Source organism: Centruroides sculpturatus, unplaced genomic scaffold (assembly GCF_000671375.1).
Source record: "Centruroides sculpturatus isolate CEXI.00-Female unplaced genomic scaffold, Cexi_2.0 scaffold137, whole genome shotgun sequence".
NCBI classification, from domain to species: domain Eukaryota; kingdom Metazoa; phylum Arthropoda; class Arachnida; order Scorpiones; family Buthidae; genus Centruroides; species Centruroides sculpturatus.
In genome coordinates, this window is record NW_019384453.1 from 114,216 (window position 1) to 138,335 (window position 24,120).

At 33.0% G+C, this 24,120-nt stretch overlaps 1 protein-coding gene across 2 annotated transcripts in view; it reads right to left on the reverse strand.

The window, feature by feature from the left end:
• Window positions 1-22,538, reverse strand: part of LOC111620592 (proto-oncogene tyrosine-protein kinase receptor Ret-like) — a 39,137-nt gene extending 16,599 nt beyond the window's left edge. For both annotated transcript variants that reach the window (XM_023362552.1, XM_023362554.1), the window contains exons 1-9: window positions 22,408-22,538; window positions 7,502-7,750; window positions 6,846-7,097; window positions 5,754-5,995; window positions 4,403-4,559; window positions 4,221-4,321; window positions 4,026-4,136; window positions 3,722-3,953; window positions 3,620-3,640 (exon numbers count right to left, since the gene is read on the reverse strand). In XM_023362552.1, coding sequence (XP_023218320.1) covers window positions 3,620-3,640; window positions 3,722-3,953; window positions 4,026-4,136; window positions 4,221-4,321; window positions 4,403-4,559; window positions 5,754-5,995; window positions 6,846-7,097; window positions 7,502-7,750; window positions 22,408-22,495 — 1,453 coding nt within the window. In that variant the 5' untranslated portion in view covers window positions 22,496-22,538. The remainder of the gene's footprint in view (window positions 1-3,619; window positions 3,641-3,721; window positions 3,954-4,025; window positions 4,137-4,220; window positions 4,322-4,402; window positions 4,560-5,753; window positions 5,996-6,845; window positions 7,098-7,501; window positions 7,751-22,407) is intronic.
• Between the last annotated feature and the right edge of the window lie 1,582 nt (window positions 22,539-24,120).

Consider the following 24,120-nt stretch of genomic DNA (forward strand, 5'->3'; position numbering starts at 1 on the left):
CCAGGGATTAACAAAGCCTATGGCTTACCTTATTAATCTAGCATAAGTTTGCAGATTCCCGATCGGCAAACAATTTCATAAGATTTTTTACCGTGGTCAAATACAACAAAGTATTTAAGAGTAGATTTTGAACGTCGATCGAAGTCAAAAGCGTATAATAGATTACGCCAGACAGAAACCATTCCGGTGTCAAAAATGATATCGTCACACCGGACAAGTTAATTAATGTTTCCGATAATTTAATCTATCGATGTTTAAACATAAAACTCGATAATGTCGGGTGACGACGTCTGTCTCCAATCCGAAGAAAGTTTTAATTCGTCACTTCCGGTGTCACGTTTTTTTTATCTAAAAGATATAATTTATAAATCACTAAAGCGAGATTTACTAACTCGAAACCCGAAGGTCTGATTATTTTTGTTTGCAATTGTATCGTCCGCGACTTTCGACGGCTTACGTAACAACGTTGCGAGAGAGGAAGACACCGCGTAGTCGAATACGATACCGAGTACGAAGTTCGAATTGGCACGCTTGCAAATTTCGCCTAAGACCAATCGTAAAAAGGTTCTGGAAAGAAGAAAACATTTTTACCGTTGGTTTCTACAGATTTTGATCTTTTTTTTAACTCACTCGAGCAATTCGTATTCATTATTGTGTTCGTCCGATCCACGTTTCATTATCTCACTACTCACAAATTTCATTATTTAAAATGTCCTCGTCCATTCGATTTGGTTTATTTTTGTTCAAAATTATTTTAAAATTAACGTTTTCCCTTCAAATATTAATTCTAATTATTATTCAGAATATTAAATAAATTTACTAAAGTATTCAAAATTTAATAATAATGAGCCTAAATCTACCGTGTAATACTTTATTATACTAAACAAAATAAAATTTTCCATAAAATACTTAAAATAATAAATAAGTCACTTAAGGTTTCAATTTACTCTTAAATACGAAATAAATTAATTTAAATTGAAAATTATATGCTTATGGATTAGGTTATTGTCCTTATTTCATCAGGAAAACTTCTTTCGGAAAAGATTTACACTTAGAAACACCCGAACCGCTGGCATTCATTTTCTCAAATAATTAGCCGATTAAGTGGAAAATCTGGCATTATGTTTGACAAATTCGTCGTTGTTTGCAAATAACTTTTACCGTCGGTTCCCACGTAAAGTAATTATTAACCAGTTACGTGTAAATTACTTTAATTAGAATTAAATATAAACGCACTTTTCCAGATAAATTATTCGGTAATTTCAACCTTTAACCAACCCGAAAAAGTCGAAATTATCTAAAGACCCCCGTTGTCTTTGACAAATGACAAGCGATCGGCCTCGTAAAGTTCAAGTGTAATGCGCGAGAAAACAAGAGACGAGATTCTAAATATGATCCGTAGGTATGGTATTTATATACTTTCCTTTTGTTAAGTTCGTATTAATAGAATAACGTGTTCTAAAAATTGTCAAGAAGGAAAAAGATACGTCTTTCGTCTTAATTTTCGTGCGGTTTCTATAGAAACAAATACCCGCCGGTAGCCAATAGTGTCTCGAGGAATTCTAATTATAAGAAATTAAATAAGTAAAAAATTTAAAATCGATCCGTCTACGCGCGCCAATGAAAAAGTGTTTTGTCGTCCGAAAATAGTTATTCCCAGTATCGAATTTGAAAATTCGAAACCGGATTTCCTTTTACGGCCCGTAGACTTCCGGATAATTCGCCCCTCGGCAAAGAATTGCGGGAGAAAGACCCGGATAAGGACTTTCTTTGGCCGAATCGATAGAAATTCTGTATTTTCGGATTCGTGCCGCCGGCGACGAAAAAGAGGTGGATAAGTCTTATAGAAAAATATATATAAACAAATTTTGAGGTGAATTATGCAACGATAGTTTTTATTTTAGTTTCGAATATTATATTACGAATGTGTACCGACGAATAATACGTAATAAGTATGGATGACGTCTGCATTAACAAACACCCGACGGAGAGTCGTATTACATACAGACGCATCGTCTCGGTTCTATTCGGAAGCGTATGATTAGTGGAGGATAAATTTCACATCCGAGTTAAAGATAAAACGAAAGTTGTGTTGTTTAATAATAATTTATATAAGCCCTATATTTAAATTACCGAATATTCTTCAATAAAAATACGAGAAAAAGAATAGAGTAAACCCAATTATAATTAACTGCATCTGGATAAAGAAAACGCAAATAATTGATTCCCTACGATGTAGCTAGAGAAAAGATTATCTCCGGGAGAAGAAAACGTAAATTGGTCACGTGTTTGGAGAGAGCCGAGAGAAGCAAACGACGAGATTCCTAAGTGTTTATCGGAACGTTCGCCACGCTTAATTAAAAACTAAGACGTTTAATTAACGTAGAAAACTTCAAAGCCGGTGTCGTACGGATGCGGATGGAGAAAATTTACAAGAGCGAAACAATAAGAAGTTTGAGAACAATCGAAACGAATGGACGAGTGGAAAGAAAAGTAGGAATTTGCTAGAAAGTACTGTACTTCGTGACAACTGTGAAATTAAATTTAAACTAATAAATGTCGGAGAAAGCTTATTTTGTCAAACAAAAGGTAAATTAATAGCTTCGGATTAAATAAACGTCGATATTTTCGAATGGAAACGACGAAAACCACGCATTTCTCCAATAATTTCGGGACGAAATTCGTGGAAACTTTATCGAACCGACGTAAACCTTACTTCCGATTTGTATAAAACAATATCTACGGCCTAAATTAAGTGACCAATCTATCTCCGGACGCGACAATCGTCCTAAACACGTTCGTCAAATGTTAGGTAAATCGAAGGGGATTAAACGTCGTTAGTTTCGTCCATCGCGCCGAAAATCATTTGATTTCAATTTTTAAAATGATGTCCCGTCATACGTAACGCGAAGGAAACCGAAAACAGTCAATGACTCGACTTAAAGTTAGAATTTCGTTAAAACACGTAGTTCGAGAAATCCTCGGAAAGCGGACCGTAATATTTTATAAACCTCTTTTATTCGTCGAGTTTCGACTTTGGGGTGGAGGACTGTAGGATTGGAGACATCCCTTAAGGGATGAAAATGCATCGTCGTAAGACTTGGTACGGTACAATACAATGAATCCCGAACGTTTCGGCCTTCCGTCTGAATTACAAGCGGATGAAATTTGAGTCGAAACATTTCGTGACTCCGTACAATTACTATTTAAATAGTTTCTTACAATTACTATTTAAATAATTAATATATAAATAAACACGTTTATTAATAATAACGATAGATAGAATTCGTATAGAATAGAGTCGTATCGACCGAACTGTCAAGAAAGAAAGAATTGGAGATTCCATTTGATTAACGAAAGATTTTAATGACTTTTGCAAAAGTATGCAAACTCGTTTATGATATCCACTGCAGTTTACCCGCGAACCGCTTCAAAAAGGGGTAACGACGTATTAAAGGCGGCTTTTATTAAACTATATAATTTCTAATTGCGTAAAATGTTCTTTCGTTTTTTTCGTTATAAGTAATCACTTTTTCGTTAACTGTTCTTTTAATTCAAACTTCACCTTTCGACTTTTTCTATTTTTAACAAAAAATTGATAATTGAAAGCAAAACTTACCGCACATTCTGGAGTTCTGCGCTGAAGAAGGAAGATCGTTTTACCATTATTGTTACTTTGGTAAACGCTAGATATAAAGGTCGAAGGTAGAATTGGGCTCACCATTGTCCGTGACGTTCACCACGATTAGGCATTCTCCCCCTTGCGCAATTGACGAACTCCACCGGAGGACGGCGTGAAGACTCCTCTTTCGAGTGATCGACAGGGTCTTTCTGTTGGACACGTACACGATGCCCGTCTTGGGAGTCACGCTCAAAATACTCTCGGACGAATTCCTCATTTCTAGATCGAACCTAAACTCCTCCTTTTCTAAAACCTGAATGGGCTGAAAGACCTGCCGGGCGAGTGCAACGTTTATAAATTCTAAACAATTTCAAACTCCGAAAACCTTTGTAAAATTTCATACTCTGGAATGCAAAGCGGCGTGACGACTTATAGAAGCGGAGTAGACTTTTTTAGGCTGGATTTTCTCTCCGAGATTTGCCGTTCGATTCCTGACGTGGACGTGGAACACAACCTGAAAGCATCCAAACGACACTCTTATCCGACGGATTTCGGCGGTTAAATACCAAAAAACTCGAAGAATTTTTTAGAATGTCACCTTATTATCGGTTCCGTTGGGTAATCCGGTATCTTCGAAGACGACGGTAAAATTGTACCAACCGCCGGGGAACCAGAAATCCGATTCTCTGGCGGCCACTTCTAAAATTGCATTTTGAAAATTCAAAAATTTGCTGGAAGAATGGGAAAAGGAAGAGGATGGAAAAGTTGGTAACTGTTTACCCGCGTGAAACAGAGAACCGTTGTAAACGTCTTCGAAGAATCCCGTGTCTTGTACCGCGAACAGGTGCAAAATGTCATTTTCTACTCGAACTTGAATGTCGTTGGCCAATGCCGAATCGTCGTCCAACACGCTAAATTGAATGGGTAGAGGTCGACCCTGTCCACAAAGTTTATTCTTGAAATTACTACCAAATTCTAGAAGAAACTAATATTAAAATTTAAAAAGTTGTATCGTGTTATTAATACTATAAGAACCTGCTACAATCGGATCCGATCCATTAGGGATTAGCCTGTTTAGTAGAGACCGTATTATCTGTGATAAATTCGGATTCGAACCCTGATCCTTACGGCGAAAGGTTGACCATCTGTAGTCTTCGAGAACGGAAAAAATTTAATGATGGGAGGATGAAGAGATTTAACCTTCATCCTCCCATTTCCCGAGACCTTTATCCTTTTATGGCCGGATTCTACAAATGTTTGTTACAAATGGAGAAGATATAATCGAATTTTAAGAAATAATCACGTGTAAGTTTAGAATTATTGGCGAATGGCTGCAAAGGGTCTTTTATGAGACATTAGAGACGAAAGAAATGGTTTGTTTTCAATTTACGAGTATTTTCGAATTGGGAATAGTCGATAATTGCATTAAATTTGGGAAACGAGTAGGGAGGGAAGGTCTACTAACTCGTGATTAGTCGCTAGCGGCCTTATATAAAAATTAAAGGCTTTTCGGAACGGTGGAAGTTTGCGTGACCGCGACAAAAAGGTTCCGGTTAATGGCTATTTCGTCAGGAATGTAATTCCGTGACAGTTAAGTCGTCTATCCTTCCGGAAAATCAATTAATCCCACAAAGAAATATTAGAAATTATAATAAAAACCGGAACTCGTGCGGATCTGATCCGGAAAGACGGGACAGATCTTTCTCCACTAGCTCAGTTAATAAAATTTAATTTAATTATATAATGTCCGAGCGTAAATCATTCTTTAAACATACTTAAAAACACAAAAACGAATTGCACCTTCGTATAAAAGTAGCAAAAGAATATCCGCGACTTGGATGGATTCCAACGAAGTTCCCGAGTTTAAAATGATTCGTTTAAAACGATTTTCTTAGAAGACGGACAAAGGAAGGGTAAAATATGTTTATCTATAAATTATACCAAGTTTTTGTGTGATTTTCCAACCAGTTCTTGTCACGAAAAGTAGTATTAAGAAGTCAAACGCTCCTTTTACAACTCCTTTTGTTCCAAAAATAGAATAGATGGACCATTTTATTACGACTCGGACGGTTGGAGAGGATCCAAAAGTAGGAAAAGGAGCGACTCGCGCGTGACTCGACCGCCCACTCACCGGATATATATTAGTGATGTTGACGTAGAAAACGGATTCGGACCCGACTTGTAAGTAGGGAGGATTGTCGTCTACGTCTTCCACCTGCAATTCGCCCCTCAGAACGAACTGCCCTTCTCTGGTGTCGGAATGATAAACGGAGCATCGAACCACGAACGATCTTTCTTCCTTCTTCTCTGCGTCGGGAGATTTTTTTAATACTAAATGACCCGAATTGGGGTGGACCTTTACAAAGTCGTTGTCTGAAAAGAAAAATTCCCCCTTTAGAAGACATTCCTCTTCGTGTTGTTATGAAAATTTTCATATTAACTCGCACCCCAATTAACGATGTTTGAGTAACGCCTAAATTTTTAGCAAAATTTGTTTTATATAAATACAAATTTATAAAATTCGTACAGAATATTTGCAAGAAAATTTATTTAAAAAGAAAAACGATCGAAGAATTATCTTCCAAGTCTTTTCTATTATATAAAAATAAAAAAAAAATTATGTAAATCTGAAATTCTTATATTTCATTTCATATGAGATAAAATAATAAAATTTCTACAAAATTTCTACAAAATTATCCTTCCTTAACTTGATATATATTAATATAGCCTATTACCCGTTATTTTTATATGTATGAAAATATCGTGAAAATTTGTGGCCCCGTCCCCAAAATTCGACTTTATGACTAACGTAATCTTGTCGATTTATTAGCTAATTAAATTTTAAATAAAATGATTATTTAATTATGTATATGTAACCGGTTTAAATCTTTTCCAACCTCCCTCCGGTTCTAGCCGTACTAGATTCCATATCAATCTGTTTATGTATTGCAGAAAAGCCCAATCTTTCCCTTAATGCCAACACCGTTGTGGAGTTAGGGCGCGTATAATCTAATAGCCTTCGAATATTACGATTGTATGAGAATATCAATAATTGTGTTACATACATAATTATATGTAACCCGTATGTACAGTACGATATAGTCCCCACTTTACTACTTAAATATATAGGTGTTCGGTTTAGAGCAGTGTAGTTACCGTACAAATGTTCCTCTAACAATAGAGGAGGGGAAGAAAATACCTTACGGACTGTAAAATACGTTACCTTCGATGGTATAGGTGACTCGCGAATGGGAGCAGAGGTTAGAAGTAGCCAACGGTCGAAGGCTGTCCATCAGCAGACGCGCTCCTATCGATTCTTTGACGTAATACGTGACGTAGGACGAAGGGAAACACAGAGAAGACGACGGACGGCAAAACGAAAGGTTATCCACACCCGTATCGATGCTCACCGTTGTAGATTCTCTTCCCGAATCGTCCGCCCACACCTCCAACACGTACGTGCGACTATGGAAATCTATGGAGAAAATTCTATCCATAATTAAAAATATATTATTTATTTAATTTACTTTCTAATACTGTATATAACTTTTTTCTTGTTTACGCAAAGAAACATTGGAGAGAATTAATGGAAAAAAACTAATCATCCGGGAGTGGTCCGGAGAGAAACATCCTCATTATCTGGGGATTATGTTTATAATTCCGAGATTTATTGAAATAATTAACTTATAATGGTTAATTATTGCATTTTGCGTTGATTTAAAAGAATTATCTCTCTTTCCCTCGACATTTCTATTCTGCAAAAGCAAGAAAGGAAATCGCGTTAAATAATTTGACCTTTATCAATTACGTTCGTATACTTTTGATAAATAGCTTCACAAAATGGCAGTTATAACTCTATAAATATTGTAGGATACAAACCGGATTCATTCAAGAGACGATCCAGGGGCGTTCGCAGCCAAATGATTCCGGAATTTTTTTCTATTCCGAATATATTGGATTCTTGTTGCTTGTTTTGGCATCTGGAATGGCAAGTCACGTGACGGAGTCGATAGAGGGGAGATCTTTCGTCTGAATCTTCGGCCACCGCCACCACTTTCCAAATGGGTACGTCGATCGGAAAATCCGAGGGTATCGATAAGTGCACGCTTCTTCTCGGGAAACTAAACGCTAAAAAGTAAATTAAAAATATATTTTCTTTTCGTTTCGGAGCTTCTTAAACAAAAATTAGAAATAATTTTAATAAATTGAATGATTCGGCCAGACGATTAATGGAAAATTCGACGTTTTTGCTAACTGCTTTTCCCGTCACAAACGTCGTCGAAGCGTAAACACTCGGTAAAATATAAGTTTAGGCAGCTCAAAACCCAATTAATAAAATAAAAGATTTAGTAGTATTTACCATTACGAAAAATAAAAATTGGCTCAATTCTTTGGGACAAAAGCCAAAAGAATTCGATACTTAATTGAAGTAAACACGAGCCTCGATCAGGTGTCGACCGGAGCATTTCCGAGAAGTGCATTAAAACCGACACGTGTCAGTTCTTAATGGAATCTTCGAATAAAAATCTATTTTTATACGGATTTACAAAGACGACCGACACCGATTCTCTATCCCATAACAGTTTTAGATAAAGCTTAAATTAGTATAAAATAAATAATAGATGACGAGAAGATACAAGCGAGAAAACGGGGTCGTTTGTAAACCGAGCCGATAATTAGAAAGAAAAAAGTAACTTAAATATTAGCAGAAAATATTCATAAAATTTCATAAATCTTCAAGCAGGTATTACGTAAAAGAAATTAATTTCATCGTGAACAAAAAATACTCTGATCCAGGTGATTTGATATACGTTAAGAGATGATTCCTTATACATTTATTTGTATATTGTTTGTTATAAATCTTTTCCACGCAGACACTCTTTCGAGCTTTCGTCTTTATATTCCACCGACTGATCGCGTGGTTGGGATTTGATTCCAACACCGTGTCAACACGAATAACGCAAGAAATTCGAAATACAAACTGAATTAATTAATGCGTAATCTTTTCGTATTCGTCGAAGAGTTTCTTAAATTGGACTCGGTCGAACTTAAAATACAATTCTATTTTAACGATTCTACGTTGTATCGAAGCGTATAAACGATTTGTCAGCGCAATACGTCGATGCTCGTAAGTAATCTCCTGTACTTGTCATAAAAGAATTAAATTGAAAGATAAATATTGAAGAACTTTAATTTATATAAATCGAAACACTAACGGACTTCCGTTATCGTCGTATTTAAATTGTTACTTTTACTACAATACTTTTTCTCTTATTCGTCCTGAAAAATAATTCGTATCTATTAAGTAAAATAAAGATTAATTTTCGACACGTGGAAGGAAATTTGTAGCATTTAAAATGAGATTTTCTATATTTATGCGCATTATTATTTTATAATCTCAGACTTGTATGTTTTTCTTCTTCTCGCACCTGTCATTCTCCCGGATCGAATGTCTTCGTCTTCTCCACCCACATTCCTATTTTCTCCCTTTTTCTTCTATTTCTTATCCATGTAGGCTACAGTACGAAATGTCTTCTATTTTTCACATATATCTAATTGTATTCTGTATTTATTAGCAAATTGTTTTTAAGTTAAACTTACAGAATTCCAGATTAGAGTTGGAGAATTGACTAGAAATTGCTAAGACGGAAAAAAGAATTACATTTTAACAAAATATACCTGACCTATTTTGTTCTTTAGTTAAATGTGCGTTTTTATTTGTGTACGAACATAAAAGTAAATCAATTGTTAATTTATATTTTAATGTTGTAAATATTAAAATCCGAACCACCTTAAGTTCGGCTTGGCCGCGAGTATGGCCGGCTATGCGGGTTGCCTCCGATCCACCGTTTAAGCGATGCTTTCGAATTATCGGGATTATTTACGAATCTAAAATAAATTTGCTTTGTTAGAAAGAATCGTGTGCATCTAAACTTTCCTCTTCGTACATTCTTAGTTAAATGCAAACATTTGTTAAAAGAATTAAGCCATATTTTTTGAAAACCAGTCTCTAATTCCAAAACTTTTTTCTCCTTTATTACGCGAAAATGTTTTAAATTTCCAAATAAAAGTGCTATTCTTGCGATTCGAAATACAGAATACGAATTGTCTGAAATCCATGCAAATGAAGAGTAAATAACATTTTCTTACCTAGTCTAAAGAGTAGAATTAGAATAAGGAAACTAGCTTATTATAGTGAATTTTCACAGACAATCTAATTAAAAATATATATTTTTCCGAATGTATTTCTTCGATATTTTATTTTTTTTATTTCTGCCACTGGCAAAAAATTCCAAACTAACGACTTATCCGGAAAATAATGTCAACGAACGGAAGAAAATGTTTTTATCCCTCCGAATTTTATCAAGGTAATCCGATTATTACTAAGAAATGCTCCTAGACAGATATAACAGAAATTTCTCAAATATAAATAGAGTTATATCGGTTAGTTCGGCCGCCATTCGCGACGTCCTAATTCAATTGTATGGTAACGACTAATTCTTTATCTTTGATCGAGTAACTCTACTTAAATAAACTACCGTTAAAAATAAAAAATTAACGCGTAAATTAAGTATTCGACCGAAGAAAGAACCGAGGAACGGATGAAAATACACACGTATATATAGGTTAAATCCTCGCATCTGGAACTTGCGCGGATGTAGAGAATATACGTAAGTAGGACACGCGCTACTTTTTATATTTTAAAAATTAATTGGACAAAATAGAAAAGAAAACGTGTCCCACTTACATTCTTTATTCTTAAAATAATCGCGTATATTAATCGCGAAAGACGTCGGCTCGGTTCTTTTCGTATTCTTTATAAGAAGCGGAAAAATATATGTTTTTATGTATATTTTATATACAAATTTCAAATGATATTTTTAGTAAATAAATTCCGCTTTTGCGGAAAAGTGATTTTTCTTTTTTGTTTCTATCAATTACAACATAATTGTCCGTACAATTAGTCTATAATTACAACGCAAACGTATGTCAGACCATCGTCTTTAATTCTATAAAAAGTGAGGAAATTATATTATTTTATTCATTGATATTGGTGGAAGTCGAGCCAGTGTTTACTCTGTCTCCTATAAAAGCGCATAAAGTGACGTTTTGACATTTTAATTCGATAGTCGAAAATAATTATAGAACGGTTCTATCAGCACTTTTTATTTTCTTCTAAAGAAAGTCGTCCGTAAATTTTCAGACTTCCGAATTTGTGATTTGTCAACGGAAACGATGAAAGTAAACGCCAGAATGTCAATATATTTGTTATTTTTAGCGAAATAAAGGAAGATGAGCGCGAAACTTCTGACAGAAGACGAGTCGATTGCTTAAATAACAAGAACCTTCTCAATTGCTCGCCAGCCAAAATTTAAGAGAATTTTTCCAAATTATATTATATTTTGCGGTAAAATTATTTACTAATTTTAACAAATTACTATATATAAACATGTTTCGTTCTTTCAATTAACGCAATAATTATTGTTTTAATTGAAAGACCGATATGCGATTTATTGGATTTTTTTAACTAATGATCAAACGGGAAACGGAGACAAATCTTGCCATAGAAATTACAGTGTTGGCAGCCGAATATTTCAACTTTTAATCAACCAATAAGAAAATTACTTCCAAACTTACAGAGTCACGTCGACGAATTGGCAATGGCGTTACTTCGACGTCAAAATACGAACTTCTTCATTATTTTTATTTTACATTCTCACGGAAAGTTTTATGATAAATTTTTATGTAAAAATTTAATAAATTTCTGAAATTAAAATGATGTAAAAAAGTTATTTTTTTATAGGAAAGTGCGCGAGAACGCATTATCCCCCACACAAGTTTTTGACCGATTTATCCCTGTAGTAATTTGTTCTCTGGATTTTGTATGGTTTTGTTGCTATAGAAACGCCACAGGATATGACAGTAACCACTACAATCTACTCAAATTGGAACATTTCCGTTCAAAATTTCTAGCTTACTTTCAGAAATTGCTAATTCTATGTAATTCGCTTCTACCGAAACTTCTAAGTTTCGGTAGAAGTGAATCTTTGCTACGAATCTATTATAAAAACTCGCTTAAAAAGATACTTTCTGAAAAGACTTATTGATATTTTTCAGCCCACTCGGAAACATGGCTTTAATTATTACTTATAAATAAAGTAACACTGTGCGGATAACTTATATATGTGCTGTTCTCTCTTCGTTGCGCACTCGTTACCTCCTCGTACCAAGGTTTAATGTTGTTTTTGAATACAGAAGATCGCTACGGCTTCCCTGAAATCCGATACAAATATCTCAATTTTCCTTTACTCGAGAGAATAAGGCGAATTTTGACGGATCGTGGCGGTTTTTATCTCTTAAATCTATCACTTTTCTATACAACAGATACGATAGTAAAGTTTCTGGTTACGTATACACCCGACATTCGTGTTTATGGATTCCCATTTTCCACTCGTCTTCACACGTTGTATCAATTTTTTTTTTTTTGGATAAGATGAAACTTGTTTATAGTAAACAGGGATTCACTCAATTATAAAAACATTGCTTTTAAGTTATAAAAAAAACTTTCGCTTCTTTCCTATTCTTTTATTCATTAAAGCGCATCGAAGTAGAAGAAAGAGATGAAAACTTTAGATAATAACATCCTTCGATATTTTATCATTAACTTGAAGATAAAGCTGGATTTTAGGAGCAATAAATCAAAGTAAGAACGTAAATCCTCATTTAGAAATCCGAAAGAAAGATGTTTTATCGCTTTGTTTATTTCTAAATAATTCGCGAGCGAAACGAGAAACTCTACGTTGTGTGTTATTTATATGTTTTGTGACGAAAGCGAGGAATTTCCAAACACAAAGCGTTAAGAAATACGTCTAAAGACTCGAGCAAACACCAGAAACAGAGAATACCAGTGTCCGGTATTTTCACTTTATAAGTGAAATTCGACACTAGCATTCTCTGTCTCTCGTCAACTCTGGTAATTGCGGCAAAAATTAATGTAATATAAGCAGAATTTCTCATTTAATACGCGGTTTCCAACTTATTTAGGAAGAAATTTTACAAAAATACTTTGTCGCTTTAGCGATTAAACTGTTGTAAACGGAGATAAATGGAGCGCGAAATGCCGATCGTCCTTGAACCCGCGCAATTTATACAGAAGCGATCGATAGGGTCGATCTCCCTTTAATTGTCCCCAACGTAGGATCGTATTAACGCCAAACGTTAACAAAATACATTAAAGCGTCCGTAATTCGCTCCATAAATTTGCATTAATTCCAATTAATTATAGTAACTTAATTCGCCCATCTACTTTATAAAGTGGAGGAGAATTACACTCGAGAATTTTTACCGAATTTATTTCGACCAATTCTATTATTAGTTTAAATCGTGACGAAATATTTAATTATTGCGGCATCTTCCTGGTAAAATACGTTCGAATGAATAGATAATTTGTATAATTATGTTTTAATCTCGCCAAGACAATTAAAATTTCGTTCGATACGATACATTTAATCTACCCTTATATTTCTTTCTATCCAGTTTCTAATCTGATGACGTGAGCAACTCTCGAGGTAAAATTTCTCTTTAATCCCGGTTATTCTTTTTAACTATCGAAGCAAATTATTCCTTCCAGATTTTTTCTTTCGGAATTTATTTTCCAATTTCAATGTTCAGAGATTTCTAATATAATTTTCTACTTCAAAAATGTAACAAGCATCGGCGGCTAACGTTTATTAGAAGATAGGAACGGGTGTCGAAGTGAGAAAATTGCTACGGGGCTCTCTTTTATCGAATTATATACTAACAAAACTTTTCGTTGGACAGACGAAGACGAAGATAACTGGAGCGACCGAGCGGAAGATACATTATAAACAATACTTTTCTAGAGACTCTAAAATGCTACTGCACGGCCTCTTACAGAAACTCGAGTGCTGTATCGATACGGTTGTTACTAGTCTCGACGAAAGGTACTGTACGGTACGGTACACGGTTGACTTACCGTTATCATCAATCTTGCACAGTACATCTCGTCTCTTGACTTTATAATTAAGTTATTTACACTCGTTTTTGCCATTTAATACTTCCTCTGGCAATATTTTCCTTTCGAGGTCTCGATTTCCACTCGACAATCGATTTGTGATGCAACGCATTATAAACTTTGGACAGTTCAAACTGTGTATACTTAACCTTAACAAGGATATTTCTTGACTAAAAAATACAGTTTATATTAGAATTTCTTTCTCTTACTTTCTCAAAAATTTCATTTTTATCTTTGCTAAATTACGACTGTTTTCTTACGTAACGAGGAATAATTTTTGTATAATTCTAACAAGGATAGAAATTTGAGAATTGTTTCCGATTCCTTTTCGGGATAGAAAATGTATTTTTGGAAAAATTAAATATTTTGATATAAATTTATTAAAATAAACTCTTATTTTCTTTGTTATACGATCGAATTTCCCACAGACGGATAAACATTTACAATTGATCGATTATCGTTCATCGTCTTTCCCTGTTGTCTTTGGACCAAATGTTATTACAGAGACTGCGAAAGTACTTCATTTATTTATATTATAGATGGAGTGGACCGCCATCGTCCTTAATTCTAATGAAATATCCTAATTAACTAAATTAATCGATTTCTCTTTTTTGTGACAATTACGTAGTATTTATTTATGGTCCATCAAATGATTTGAGAACTTCCGCAATTGATTTAAACCACGTGCCACTCAAAATTTGTCTAACCTGTAAGAGGCAGAAAAATATGTCTAAAATATTAATCTACATTTGTATTCTTTCTCAAAACAGCCAGCAACGTTGTTGCTAGACTTTCTCGTCATACTCTATTTCTTTTCATCCCTAACAATTGTTACCATTACTTTTAAGTCTTCAGATTGACTGTACAGTACTGTACTGTACACGAAATTACTATTATAATTACCGATAAAAATGTTGGGGTTTTCATCAACTTTAATGGTTAATAACTCCCGTGCTTTCGGTCAAAGTTTCCCGAAATTTTGCAAAGATGTTTGCATATTAGAGGGAAATTTCTAGGAACTTTCAAGAAAATCGAACTGTTGGTTCCAGAGATGTGGCCCCACTGTATTAATATCTTCTTTAGCATCGGTCAGATTCTCCTGAAAATTTCTACGAAATTTCAAAAGAAATTCGAAAAAAGGCATGGTGGTTATTAAGCTTCAAAGTTGGTGAAAAATTCTGTCACCCAGACACGCATTAACATCCATACATAATTTTAAAAAACCCTCAAATGTTTGCATTTCTCTTCGTTTCCAGGCTCCCGAGTCCAAAATGTAAAAATCTTGGGTGTCATTTTTTGATTCATCGCCATACTTTCCCTCTGTTACGTAACGGCAGAAAAAGTAAACATGGAAAAAATTCCGCAAAAGAATCAATGCAAGTTATTATTTCTCTTGGAAAAGTAATAACAGAAAAAGAATTTCTATCCGAACAAATGAAAGTTTGACCTTTTCTCTTATCTACTTTTATTGGAGAAAATTTTAATCGGGTGTCCGTAATGTATTTTACAAATACTCTAAGTAGTCTATAGTTTTATAATGTACTAGCTGTTACCCGCGACTTGGCCCGCGGAGGTTTTGCAAGCAAACCCTATTTATATTCAGTATTTCAACAACCGTAGTAATCGTTATTTAACACCTACCGCCGAGAATCAAACCAACTATTTTCGATTCGATCAATTTTCTGGAACGTTTACAATCGTTCTGTAATCTAACCGATACGCGATAACAAATTCGAATTTAAAATGGTTCGAACATTTTTAAAATCGAAATATATGAAAATATTTATAACAATGTCCGAAATGTTATCAATTTTTCACTTAAGTACTCGACGGAGACTAAACGTAGTCGAAAACGAAAAATCGCATGTAAAATAGTACGGTAGAAGCAGTTCTTTAGGTTAAGCCTTAATCCTCTCCCTCTCCCCCCCCGCGGGGGAATTTCGAAAAATCCCTTCTTAGGGCACGTTCGTAAAGTCGAACGAGTTAAACGAGAATGACGTCATCGTTATTCTTATTTTGTTAGACTTTTCGAACGTACCCTGTGTACCAAATTTCACCTCTTTAGGTTCAGCGGTTTGCTCTGAATGATGATGAATCAGTGACTCGGTCAGTCAGTAGGGACAAGTAATTTTATAGTCTATATTTAGATAATTTACTTTAAAATCTTAAAATTGTCAAACCACGATTCTCGAATCAATAAATATTATCGAAACAATATTTGGGAGGCTTTTTTAGAAGTTCAAGTAATATATAAACTACAGCTAAATATCGGAAAAATATTCGGAGAATCTCCATATTTCTTACTTTTTATTATATTACTTTAGGTTGTGATTTAAAAAATATTGAGGATGAAAGTAAAATGTCATTATCGCTTTCAAATTCTTTACACCTCGCTGTATGCTTTCCGTCGGACATTCCGCGTGACTCTAAATATCAACAAAGTCCCGATGATGGAATACAGAAGAAATTATAGAAAAAATTCCAGAGCTTTATCACATTTCGACTTTTAAAAACCAAAAGATTACTTGAATTACCGTACGCCGATCTGTTAATGATTCTACATCGATTGTCTAATTACAAATTTATTGTTTTCTAGAAAATTTGTTTATTCCAAGACTATTCATTGTCGAAGTAATTGTTTTTCGTCATCGAAACATTTTTCCGAATCGAGTCGAATAAATTACAGCAATCGAAGCGAAGACTCGTCATCTACAATTGCTTTAATTTATCTTTTGTCACAGAAAAGATCATTTCTTTCTAGAATATCTAATTAGTAAATTAAATATTATTTGTCTTTTAGAATCTAGAAAATAAGATGTAAACCGAAGTGTGAATTGAAGCGATAACGACCAATTATTTATTGTGGCATAATCGCAATGCCGGGCTGCAATTTTTATCATATTTTTAAAATTTATTTAATTTAAAATATATGGTCTCCGCCTCAAATTAGTACTGTAGTGTCTTGCCCCCGTACAGTACATCGTACGTTTCTTGTTAGCAACAGCGTCGTGTCGGTCATCTGTCTAACTCCTTTCGAGGGAAAATATTTGAATCGAAATAACGCGATCGGTGCCGTAACTAGCCATTCCTGTGCCTTGTGCGAGAATTTGCAATTAGGCCCCTTAATAAATTCGGTTTGGGGAAATAATAAAACAAATACACGCATTTTGGGCTCCCCTTCCGAGTGGGCCCCGCGCCAGTGCACCCGTCGCACCTGCCTAGTTACGGCACCGAACGTAACTTCCGGTTTCCATCGAAAATTCGTTCGCCGTTAATCGGGGCCACTCGCCCCTCTCTTACGCTTTCCATATCTGGTCTCGGCTTTCATCTATCTGACACCGTTCTCGAGATTAAAAAAAGACAGACGGACGGACGGACAACAGTGGCAATTTATAGGTGTACGAGTTTTTCAATTTGCATCCCAATGACATTTCTTCGGCATTATAAATTATAGATAATGAATATTCGTAAAAATATACTTAAAAATTAATATAATTATAAGACTAGAACACTCTGACAGAAATTTTTAATCGGTAAAACGTAAATTAATCACTCGTAAGTTATTATATTAATTAATTAAAATATTTCTGAAACGTTTATGTAGTAATATGTTATAATAATAGTACATTCTTTACCTTTACATCCGTTTGACTGGTTGAAATCAAAATCAACCAACATTTTCACATCTAACTATTCCGAGAATAAATCATATCGTCATATTGATTTACATGACCTATAATAATGCGAAATGCCGTGTCCCTCTGGTCAAAATTGACGGTAGCGAATTCGAAGCAACGACAAACGGCACAAACAGAAAACAAACCGAAATTTAATTTAATTTAAATGGCCACTAAACATTTTCCATAGTAAGAATAACGACAATAATTCGTATTATTAGAAATTCCGCCAATCGTCGTTAAGACGATTATTTTTCCACCAATCGCTCGATGCGGTGGTCTTTAACTTTTATTTTCGTTTCCGTCAACCAATCGTCGTTCAAAATATTAAGAAGACGAACTTCTTCCAGTTTGAATCGAGAAAGTTTATATGTATGATGCAATTTCATTTTAAATAATGGAACTGAAGTTTTCATTATTTACTTGGAGAAAAGTAATTCGATACAAGTAGTTAAAGGACGAGTACGAGCGGAAAATAAATTTAAACAGCAAGGAATTAAGTTTCATTTGTAATACTTTACCATTCAATTGTAATACTAGTGTCTATTATTTTACACTCCAATATTATATAGGTTTATATAATCCCGGAGCAGTTACGAGTTTTGGATATCTTAAAACAGTCTAATATATAGGCTATATCAGAAAGTAAAAATAGGTTATTTAAAATCAAGAATTCCTATTCTTAAAGATCTGATAAAATTACAGCATTTTTAAACAGTAAATTTACTGTATTTTTGAAAATATTGGAATAAGAAAATTAAGAAGAAGGCAATTTCAATCCGTTATACGCCGAAGTTTAGCCATAATTTTAATTACGACTTTAATAAATAGTTTTCCGCGTTTACAAAAAGCAGTTGCGTAAATGTAAAAACCTAAAAATAATTAAAAATTTGAGAAAAAATACGCCGAATCATCATTAATTACACGATGACGGCTGAATTAACCATGTTGGCTTAGCGAAGGATGCGCTTAAACGCTCTATTTATGAATAATTAATTATAATTTACTCTTTTTCCCCACGAACTATTTTCGACGCAGCCAACAATACTTTGCCATTAATAACAAGAGTGATTTTTGTACGACAAAAGAAAATCAATGTCATTAGTTAATTACTCGCTGGTATCAACGTTTTTATTAATATAAATATCTTCTAATTTTTTATTATTAATAATTCGTATCCGATTTAAAATAATTACGAGTTATTATGTCTGTTAGAAGAATTGTTATCCTGGCTCACGCCGGAACGACGTAGAAATGAATTTGAAAATAATTAATAATAAAATAAATGGAATTAATGTAGCTGGNTGCTAAGTCAATTCTCGCCTTTGTTTCTGTTTTTTATTCTTAAATTATGGTCCAAAAATTAAAAATCTAATTAATAATACTTCTAAACAATTGGATATTTACTTTAATTCGTTATAAAAAATATAGAATTTTATTAGCCGAGATGAAATTTCACGCTAATTATGAACCATTCTAATTTTATTTCTAATGAGGATTAACTTACAAAATTAGTTTATTATGTCTGTTAGAAGAATTGTTATCCTGGCTCACGCCGGAACGACGTAGAAATGAATTTGAAAATAATTAATAATAAAATAAATGGAATTAATGTAGCTGGTTATTTACTAAGACAAATTAATTTTAGTTTCCGAAATAAATAAGTTGATCAACGACATTATTTGGGTAAACACTCCTCGTTCCAATTATAATCCGCATATCCGATAGAGTAAAATATTCGCCAGGATAGAAAAATAGACTAAAATATCTTTAGAAAATCTCTAATTATTATAATTAAGGGCGAATCTATATGAAATTTACTGGTACAGTAACTAAGTTATTCGAGGAGCTTGCAGAAATCAGAAAAATTCAAAAAACAACGGACACTTTTAGCTATAAGATGATCAAATAGTAATTAAACAAATAATTATTGCGTAAGACTATGGTTAATTCATTTAAAATTACCTTAAAAATCTGTCATATATAATTAACTAGAAGAAGAAACTCTTTCATATTTTTCTAAATTTGAACTTTTCGTGTCGTTCGTGATCCGAATATTTTAATATTGAAAATTTGTTTACTTCGCTTTCGCATTTTGAATAACTCGACCGTGTAAATAATCCCGCCATTTATTTAAAATTTTTATGTATTTAACATCGGAGGACTTAGTTATAAATCTACTTAACATTTTATTAATATCTATCGTAAGTTAATTCTAAAATATATACTCTTTTAATATTTAAACTGTTTAAATTAAATTTATCCCGATAAGAGTATTATATTAAATTAATGCCGTGGCTCATAAATTCCATAACTGCCATTTGCAAATATTTTTCTAGAAAAGCCTGTAATAAAATCGTTTTGTAATATACTTTATATTTGTTTGTATAAAGTATATAAATATAAAATAATCAATATTTATTTACGTAATTTACAATATAGAATAACGCGGAAATAATTTTGTAGAAATTCTAGAAACCGTGAATATTTTCAGGAAAAACTCGTACTTTCAAAAATTGTATCCGGATAATATTAAAATACTTCTATCGTATCAAATTATATATTTATTTCTCAAAGAAGTATACAAAACATCGTTAGAATGGACGAACCGAAGCTATTTTATATTCAAATTTATGAATAAATCGAGAATGTCGCTCGTAAAGTTAACGAAACTCATCAAATATTGCTTAGAAGGGAAGAAGAAAATGAAGAAATTCGTTTAACTTTTCTAAATTAGTTAAAACTTTGTTTTTAATGTTTTTAAATGAAGCGTATTAAATTTCACGTTGCTAAATAATTATGGTGGATTACGCAGTGATTGGCGTAAGTTACGCTCACTTACAATGTATGATCTACACGAAATATTTGTTTAATTATTTTTAAGTTTTGGAACTTGATTAGTTTCGACTAAATTATATACGAAATTTTTAGTTTAAAAGGATGAGATTTTCAATTTTAAACGACGACGAAGCGTGATTAACGAACAAAGCAATTAATTCGGTCGGTAGCCAAAGAAAAAAGAAAATCCGTTTATAATTACGTTAGATATGATTTATGTTTTATGTTAGTTAAAGACGAATTAATTAAATGTGTAATATTTTTGCTTAATTCGCTATTCCTTTTCGTGTTGCCGTCGTTTCGAAAAATCTCATATCTTTATACTTAATATAATTAGCGGCATCTTTCTCCGTAATTTGTGGTTCCTAAAATCTAAAATATAAATTTAAAGCAAATGTACAAATTAAAAAGTTGAAATTGTATAGAAAAAAGTTTTTCTACAGTTCCTCGACAATTGTTAAACCAAGCGTAAAAACGTAAATACAATTAAAAGTATAAAATATAATTACGTACGAAAAATAATTTTCAACACGCCGAGAAATTTATTGTATAAATTTATTTATTATATGAAAATTCCGAGTTTTTAATTAATTCAAAGTGAAGGGTTTGTCATTAGAATGCATCCAAAACGATATCCAGAATTAACTCTACATCGAAGAATTTTGTCGAAATTTATTAATTAAGTAAAGTTTTCTTCGTAAAAAGAACGGATAGACAAACGTATTGACAAATATATCGTCACATATTTACAAGTAACGAATTTGGCAAAAAATGATGTGAAATTCGTTGTTCTCGGTTTAAAGATAAGTCGAAATTCGAGCCGCGATTGACCGATTTAATTTACTTTTTATATAAAAATTGGTTAAAATGAGGGATAAAAATCGCTTTTTACGGCGTTTAATTGGTCGAGGAAGTTTTAATCGAGGTCACTTCGAGGTCATTCGAAACTCCGACTCGACGAGACACCCAAAAATAGAATGGAAAATCTATTCTATGCTAAGTCAATTCTCGCCTTTGTTTCTGTTTTTTATTCTTAAATTATGGTCCAAAAATTAAAAATCGAATTAATAATACTTCTAAACAATTGGATATTTACTTTAATTCGTTATAAAAAATATAGAATTCTATTAGCCGAGATGAAATTTCACGCTAATTATGAACCATTCTAATTTTATTTCTAATGAGGATTAACTTACAAAATTAGTAGATTTACATAATTATTAAGGATTACGTCTAAAATTCTAAACTGGGTTAAATACAAAAAAAACTGAAATTTTTCAAAGATTTCCTTCGTTAATTGCCAATAAAGTCGGATATTTTAAGGCCTACGACTTAATTAATCCTGATAAATTTAATATGTTTAATTCTTTTAAATACTTTATATTATATACAAACTACGGGCATAGACACTACAGTTGGATCTGCTTAGAAGGGAGGTCTGAAGTCGCGGCCTGCAATTGTAAAGTTCTCAAGAAATTGCAAAATTGAATCATTAAAATTATTTGAAATTATATAATAAATGTTTATTCTAAAGATTTATTTATATATAAATTATCAGCAATTAAATTAACAAATGCGTTGAATGTAGCCTATATATTTTTCCCTATAAAACTAAAGATTAAAGAATATTTAAGGAAATTCCTAAATTAGGTTTATCTTGAAACTTCGATTGAGTTCGTTAGATATTAATTTAATTTAGTGCAATATTTTAAGATGATTAAGAATAATCGTTTCATCTTCATCATCCCGAGCATCGATCTTTATACTTTACTTACAAATGACGATTAACTTTAAAAGAAAATAAGATAAATCAAGATTTCGTTCGAATTTAATGGGCTGCAATTTGTAATTTAGGACGTATCCTCGAAGTTTATTTTCGTTATAAACAGCTCTAAATAATACATCGAGTGACGATTTCTCGGTAGAAATGCTCACGTGGCAAAACAAATAGGGAACCGACTATATTTAGAAAACAACATAGGACCTGTATGCTACTCTTTTTTCGGTGGAAATTTAGAAAAATAATCCCGCGACGATAGTTAATTACGTAAATAATTGAAGAAACTACTTAATTACTTATTAATCTTTGGCATCTTGGATGTATTTTTTGCAAATTCCCGACTTAATTAGTCAAATGTAAACTAAATTATAATAAATATACAGACATTTCTCTATATATTTATACATAAAATTAATTGGAAGAAGTTTCCAAAACAACCGTAGGGTCTACTCACCTGTGTGAACGTAATTAACGGCCGTCAGCAAAAACTGTAAATAGAAAAGTAAGCAGACGGCACGGAAAGTGTTGGCGATCGTTGCCATTTCTCGATTGTGTCTGTCTGTTTGAGAGAAACGAACTAGGCTTTCGCCTCTACACTTCTCCATTCACTTACTGCACCGAATCTGTGGTGTGACGAAACGTTGTCGGAGTAACGTCGATCGATACTCCCTTCGGACACAAACTTTTCTTAATAAGCTGCCTTCACTTAATTGAATTTATTAAATATAAGCTATTAATTTGCATATATGATCCCCGCTTCTCTTCTTCCTCTTCGCCACTACCCCCGGCTCCAAAACTGAAAAATAATCTCAATTAAATCATTTTTTATACTTATTTAGTAATTAGTATCACTTACGGGAATAAAAATCTTAACAAGGATGCGAACCCAAACTTTAAAGAAAATTTGGGTTCGAATCTTTTATAGAAATTTCGATTTTAAGTGTTTCGCTACATCAAATTTCTAAAATTACTGTCGAATTTTCTGTGTGATTTTAATGTAAATGAGAAAAATATTAGACATTAAAAATTTGCGTTAGATCTAAATGATAAATTTCAATCATTTATTTTTAATTTGTCAGAAAACTTTCCAGAAAATGGATCGTTTCTTAATTAATCACGCTGTCAAATATGATTATTCCTCAGTAACACGTTGGAGCTATACAGTGAAGCTATACCCAAAAATTCGTAGCCAAAATGTCAACTGTTAAGTAGAATCGATCGATCAAACGTAAATGAAGCCTTCAATGTGCTGGTTTCCAGTTTTATCTACAATACGATACTTCAACCACGGACATCCAACACTAAGTATTCGAGTGCTTGCCCCAATCTCTAATTACGAAATTAGAAAGTTAAGTTGTTTGCTAAGTCAATATCTTAAGCGCGAACTTTATTAGAAAATTATATAACACGTAATTTTCATATTTAGTATCCAATGACGTCGTATTTAAATGTTTTGAATGGACAGAAGTTCGGTAGAAGAAACTCTTTCGTCTTCCCTTAATATATTTATCATTTACCCTCCTTAAGATAATCCAAATCTACCAACGAAACACGGGATGATGGATGAATACGCCATTCGTCCAAGAAATTCGAAGAGTATCCATTTATAAAAGACAGAACTCTAACCACAAGAGAGTTATTACTACACCCCGACACACGTGTATGTCATTTGTAACGAATATCTTTCAAAATCTGCGCTTGTCCCTCCTCTAAACACGGTGTTTTTTTCCTTTTTGTCTAAATCTTGGTTTCTTTCGACATACGGCTGCGCATTATATACAGTTTAAGCGATGTTTGTTTATTTATTATCTATCCAGTTAATGACGAAATATCTATTAATTTTTTATTACAGAATTTGCGCCTTAATTTGAAGGAAAAGGTTTAAAAAAGGTTTAAAAAAGGAAAAGGTTTAAAAAAGAAAACCTGCCGCATTAAAGTGCGAATTCCATAAACAAGAACAAGTTCCGCTCCAAGAATTAAGTATAATTAAGACGCAATCCGACACAATACGAAATTCTTTCAAACAGAATGAATAATTAAGATTCGTCTCTGCGAAATTAATTAACTTTGTTAATTATTTACATTTGTCAAAAATAAATTAAATAATATAAAGTATTGTAAAGGTGTGCTTCGGTATATAACGGAATTATTCGCCCGTTAAATTTCG